At 36.7% G+C, this 6,741-nt stretch overlaps 1 protein-coding gene across 1 annotated transcript; it reads left to right on the top strand.

The window, feature by feature from the left end:
• The first annotated feature begins 358 nt into the window (after window positions 1-358).
• ambp (alpha-1-microglobulin/bikunin precursor) lies at window positions 359-6,544 on the top strand. The gene is made up of 10 exons (XM_084103653.1): window positions 359-619; window positions 1,878-2,023; window positions 2,173-2,249; window positions 2,332-2,448; window positions 3,554-3,655; window positions 3,748-3,794; window positions 4,364-4,439; window positions 5,528-5,695; window positions 6,139-6,315; window positions 6,395-6,544. Exons 1-10 carry the CDS (start codon window positions 509-511, stop codon window positions 6,421-6,423), a joined length of 1,050 nt encoding a protein of 349 aa, XP_083959779.1. The 5' UTR covers window positions 359-508; the 3' UTR covers window positions 6,424-6,544.
• Window positions 6,545-6,741: the final 197 nt, after the last annotated feature.

Here is a 6,741-nt window from a genome sequence, read left to right as displayed (position 1 = left end):
CCGACGTGTCTGGAGCCATCGAATATGGATTTATAGCCTCTATATATGTATATATATGTGGTATATCAACGGCCTCAAGCTGTCAAACATGGCAATTTTTGTGACAGATGTTTGGTAATAGTAAATAAAAATCTAATTATGTGAGGGTATGTTATTTGTTGCAGAGCAGACAATATTTATATATTTATTTCATTCTACAAAGTCACTCAACAAAAAAAACCTGAAAATTAAACCTTTTTGACTCTTACATAGGCTACTGAATTGTAGTAATAATCTATTATTCAATTATTTAACATAATCATGTGATTTGTCAGAGTTTCAGCCAAAACAAAAAGGCACAAGTTGGAGTCAATAGACTGATAAGAAGAACTTTGTTCTATTTGTTTTGTTGGAATGGTTTTGGGGGTGGTGTTGCACACATGGCCTGCAGGTCGATGTCCTGTGGATGGAGTGGTAGTGGTTCTCTGGCTTTGGGATCAGAACTTCATTCGGATCACAGACAGACAGAATGATGCGTGTTGTTCTGGTGTTCCTGCTGCCCCTCCTGGGACTGTTGCATGCTGGGCCTTTGCCCGATGAGCCCGTCCTCGAGACCCAGGAGAACTTTGATGTAAAACGGGTAAGTGTTTCCTTTTGGAAGTTTAAGAGACTTTTTATGCATAGGAGACCAGGATAAGTTTTCATAATTTTTTACAGTTTCGATAAAGCTGATTTCTATCTAGACACAAAAATTCAAATGCATTGATTACATATATATTATGTATTGAACACTTCAACCATTATTGGTTGGGGAAAAAGGACTTTTGACCTTTTGTGACAACATGCCCCAATGGTCACACTGTATGTCACAATGGGAACTTATTGTTTATTGACACTAATTTTAGAACACCACTTTTCAAATTGAAAAAATATATGTATTTAAAAGGTTTCGTTGCACTTTACTAATATTTTATATTGTAATATAAAATATTATTTGAGAAAAAATGTATATAAAACAAAAAAGTACATACAACCTTTTAAACATGAAACAAATATGAAACAAAAAGTTATGAATCAGTTTAAAATTAGGCTTGTTATTTGCATTTTAGCAATCTTTCATTTTGTAATTATTAAAATACAATATTTTGAGAAAAAATATATATTATAACATGAAACAAATAGAAGCTAAGCAAATCATGAAATAACCAAAATAATAATTCATTTTAGTAATATAATTATTGTATACAATTTTTACATGTAAAACATTTGTGCTGCCGACTAACCTAACATTATGCAAAATGTTCAGTTGAAATCTATTGCTAACAAAACAAACAAACAAAAAATATTATATTGTAATATTACTTTATAGGTCTTAGTTAATTTGGTTGCTTTATACACATTTCAATAACCTTTTATTTTCTTCCATATACCACCAGTGTTAAGATGAAATCTGCATTAAATGACTTTCTGGCTATTGCACAACATGTAAATAACTATGCAATATTTTGCCCTGTTGCACCACCAACCAGGGAGACAGACTAGTGGCGGGAAACTGAACAAAGGAACATGAGACAAATGACAACTAACTGAAAAGTCCATGAATACAGTGGTGACAACCACGTTTTGTTGCCATTACACTTGGCTGACACTTTTCTTTTCATTCCTGTTATGAATATGCAGATCATTTTATTATTATTTCTCAACAAAAATCCATATGACAAAACAAGCATGAAAATTGTTACGGTTACACTTTATTTTACGGTACTTGTACTTACAGTGTAGTTAGGCCTACTCAAGAAAGTAGGTAACCTGAAGTCAAAAGGTTTGAGATCCACTGATCTAACTGACCTCTAATTGACCCTCTTCCGAATCTGACACCTCCGCTCCACCTCTGGAAGTTCATGGGAAAATGGTATGATATTGCGATAGCGTCCACGTGCCCTTGGCTCAAGCGTCATAAGGGAGAGGCATCCATCGGCTCGATGGAGCTCCAGCAGTCCAGTGGCTCGACTCAGACCATCAGCATGACCCGCATCGGCCTCAGGTAACACACACTCATGCAACTAACAATAGAATAATATTACACCAAGGGAACAATGCAGCCAGTGTGTGAAACTCTTTCTTTTCATACCCTCAAAAGCAGTTTGTGTGTCTTGAGACCCAGTATGACGGTATTATTGGTTTATTTTGCAGACATGACACCTGTAAATCCATCAGTGGAGAATATCAGCTGACCAAAACACCTGGAAGATTTCACTACCACAGTGCCAGTGGGTACAACACCACAGCTGTCAATCACTCGGTTCATGTCACTGTTATCTGACTGTGGTTCGGGTGTCTTTCGAACTGTAGAGTGGAACTCCGATGTGGACACGTATGTGGTTGACACGAACTACGATGAGTATGCGCTGGTGGTGACGTATAAACAAAAAACGGGCGGGGAAAAATCCACAGCTGTGAAACTCTACGGTAAAACAACCCTTTTCTTCTTGGGAAACATTTCAACTTTTTTTCACAATTTCCATAATTTCTTGATGAGCTTTGACCTCAAATCAAGTACTTTAAAAAATAACATGCCAAATATGGGCATGCATTATCGATTATTTCTGGGGATTTTACTTTTTTTTTGCCGCTAATATTACCCACACCGGATGATAAGGAGTTTGTGATGGTTTGATGACTCGCCCTAAGAAAATAGCAAGGAATGTGAGGCAAAGTTGCCACCACAAGTTTTAAATGTATGGAAACAAACAATTAATTTAGCTAAATGCTAATGCTAACATGCAAATGAAAACAGTATGAGACAAAGAAGTGTGTGGTAAGACACCCTTCTATGATTTTCATCTTTTGTTTCTACTCAAACTCTCTCTTAATGACTTTAGTTCAATGACTATGTTCAAAATAGAATGGACTACTACATAGTGTGTGTGTTTAGTCTATGTTTAGAGCTTATATGAGCCTACTGTATGTTTAAATTACATCACATTGAACTAAATGCTGTTTAAATAAAAAAACCTTTAGTATTTTTAAATAAATGAATGCCATTCACATGCAATATGTGGTCATGTGACTACAACATGGGGTAGGCTACTGCTGTTTTAATGGGCTGCACCCGAAATTGCATAAATCCGTACTATATAATAGCCCAGACAGCAAAATAGTGTCGGCCCAGATCCACATGTAGCCTACCAGATGTGGCCCGGATCTGGGCCGACAATATGTTGCTGTCTGGGAGGCGAAAAGCAGTATAAGAAAAGAGTAGTGTCCGAATTCACAGTGTCCCATGAGGCCATGAGAAGGGATTTGTGAATGGCTGTGAAGTGACGCAACTGACGCTGGTAAGGTCACATGACAATGACGGATGTAGTACATTACATTCATACTACATAGAACTTTTTAATTGTTGTGAAGTAATTACTTATTCAGAAGAACTACCGTTCATTATTTTCTATATAATAATATCAGGCAGAATACAGTATTCAGTAAGTAATCAGCGTTCAGTTCTGAACATAGACAGCATGAACACATGTTTGTGCTTGTGAACTATAATGATCTTGTTATACTCCCCCCGTAGGACGTAGCATGCAACTGCGGTCCACTCTCATCGAAGACTTCAAGACTCTGGTGGCTAAACAGGGAATGAGTGACGACACTATAATTATCAAAAAGAACAAAGGTATCCTCATGACACGGACCAGTACCAAACACTCCTTTTATTCCGACCATATGTCATTATTGTTGCCTTTCTGTCCTTCTCTGTGTCATCAGGGGAGTGTGTTCCAGGCGAGCCGGTCACACCAGAGCCACAGATCCAGGTGAAGAGCTCGCCATCATCACAAGACATCTAAACAATACTCACAGCATAAACAATCAATATTGTTTATTTCATTTTCAAGTAGTAATTACTCTTAATTAAAAAAAATTCAATCCTGATAACATTTGAACAATTTACTGGTCGCTATAAAAGTGCTTATGTGAACTCTACTGAAGCCATTCATTAACTAACAAACAAGCAAACCATGAGGGTGAGTAAATGACAGAAATGTAGTTTTGATTGAATTATTTGTTTAACTCGTAGAAGCTTCATTAATAATCCGGTAGCATTTTATTTTACAGTCCTGTTCCGCATGTAAATACTATGTACTTCCCAGACTGCAACATAGTGTCGCCCAGATCCGGCCCACATCTGGGACGCGTGGAATCCACATGTACCTGATGTGGCCCGGATCTGGGCCGACACTAGTATGCACTAACCCTAGATTTAACCTCAACCCATGTAGTTACCTTATATTACCAGTACTTTCTTGGGTAACTACACTGCAAGTACACGTACTCTAAAATAAAGTGTAACCAGTGATGCTGTTATCTGATTGGCTCATAACAGAGGGCGAGGAGGAATGTGGTTGTGGTGCCCCCTGAGGAGGGATCGGGCGACGACACGCCCATGTTCAGAGGACCTGGTGAGTAACACTGCCACTAATGGGCGTTTGACAATTTTTTTTTAGCAATGTATAAGAGAAAGTTTATATATTTTGGGGTATATTTGTAGGTTTTGTGACTGGATGGTAACCATTTTATTTAATATGTAAGTAGTAAATATGTCAGTAGTAATCACAAAATTTTTGAGGCCATAAAAAGACATGTTAAATAATTAATTAATAATTAAACAAATAATTTAAAAAATGCAGTTTAAAATACTTTTTTGGAATATATTTCCTGTTTGGATGGTTATTGAGGAAATGTGTCTTGCTTATTTGGGCAGGCTTCAAAATATATATATAAAACTATGAAAAATAAAAAGATTCCCTTTCTATGTGCATTTTTTTTTTTTTTCACTATTAGTTTTTAAAGGCTGCATTTATTTGATCAAAAATACAGTAAAAATTTTAATATTGTGAAATATTATTACAATTTAATAAAAGCTGTTTTCTATTGTAATATATGTTCAAATGTAATTTATTCCTGAACAAAGCTGAATTTTCAGCATCATTACTCCAGTCTTCAGTGTCACATGATCCTTCAGAAATCATTCTAATATGATGATTTGATGCTCAAGAAACATTTATTATTATTATCAATGTTAAAAACAGTTTTGCTGAAATATATTGCTGATTTTTGTGGAAACTGTGATGCATTTCTTTCAAGATTGATGAATAGAACATTCAAAAGAACAGCTTTTATTTGAAATATCTACTTTATAAATGTCTTTACTGTCATTTTTTAGCTATTTAATGCTTCCTTGCTGAATAAAAGTATTAATTTCTTTCAAACCAAAAATCTTACTGACTCCAAACTTTTGAACAGTAGTGTATCTTACATTGTTTTTACATTATTTTATTACGCGAGAAAGAGAACGCAGAGTGAGGAATGATGAAAGTCAATGATCATTGATTTGATATAGAAAAATATAGTTTCTTGTATAATTACATTATGATTAAAGACTAGAGTTTGATATTGCTTTGATTACAGTACAGTGACCTGTGTGTGTGTGTGTGTGTGTGTGTGTGTGTGTGTGTGTGTGTGTGTGTGTGTGTGTGTGTGTCTGTAGAAGCATGCAAGTCCGAGCCAGATTCCGGTCCGTGCTTCGGGATGATACAGCGCTTCCATTACAACTCGTCCATCATGACCTGTCAGATGTTCACCTATGGAGGCTGTATGGGGAACCAGAACAACTTTGTGACAGAAAAGGAGTGTCTGCAGAGCTGTCGCACTGAGGGTGTGTGTGTGTGTGTGTGTGTGTGTGTGTGTGTGTGTGTGTGTGTGTGTGTGTGTGCTTTATATGATTGATGAGGACACAAATTTGCATAATGACATGGATATTACACTGGTATTACAGCATAAACATGGTTAAAGAGGACATTTCCTGAGTCCTTGTAATTAAAGTGGCTTAAAAAACATACTAAACGTTTTAACAAAAATGTAAAAATGCAGATAGTTTTCTGAGATGAGTAGGGTGAGGTTTCATTACGCCTATGGAAAGTCCTCATAATGATAGGTGCCAACATATGTGTGTGTGTGTGTGTGTGTGTGTTTATGAGACCGTTGTTTTTGTGTGTGTGATTCAAAGATGGATTACGGCCCAGCTGAGTGGCCCATAGTGACCCAGCACACACTTCATCTTGGTGTGGTCTTAATATATAGTGTATTTTGTCCATCTAGCTGCCTGTAGACTGCCTATGGATGCTGGTCCTTGTAAATTATCCATAGACCTGTGGGCCTTCGATTCTTCTGCGGGAAAGTGTGTGTCCTTCACATATGGAGGCTGCAAGGGCAATGGCAACAAGTTCTACAGCCAGAAGGAGTGTGAGGAATATTGCGGAGTCATGATGAGAAGCGGTAGGACACACACATTAAACTGGGGGGAAAAAACAACACATTTTTTTTGTTGTGTAATTTTTTGTTTTTGGATTTGCAGGAGATGACGAGTTTCTCACGGTGAACTGAGAATGGTGTGAATAAGAAAGGAGCATTACTTCGTTTTTAAAACAGAAAAGTGCAACATGGATCTGTTTCCAAAAGGCATTTACTTCAACATTAACACAATAAATAGAAACCTGTTAAATTGTCTGGTTGTGCAGTTTATTTTTATTTACATTTACATTATTTTACATTTTAAGATGCTGTGGTTGTTGTTGTTGTTGTTGTTGTTTTAATTAATCTGCTGGAGCCAAGTGAGCCCATTTCTTTACTGACTGCCACTGGTTCTGAACAGAAGCCTACACAAGTCCATGATCTTTTAATGATTATGCAGAGCATCAAGAT

The sequence above is a fragment of the Abramis brama genome, assembly GCF_963993115.1.
Source record: "Abramis brama genome assembly, chromosome: 25".
In the NCBI taxonomy this organism is placed as follows: domain Eukaryota; kingdom Metazoa; phylum Chordata; class Actinopteri; order Cypriniformes; family Leuciscidae; genus Abramis; species Abramis brama.
Note: the sequence above shows the minus strand (reverse complement) of the source record. Positions and strands in the feature narration are given on the sequence as shown.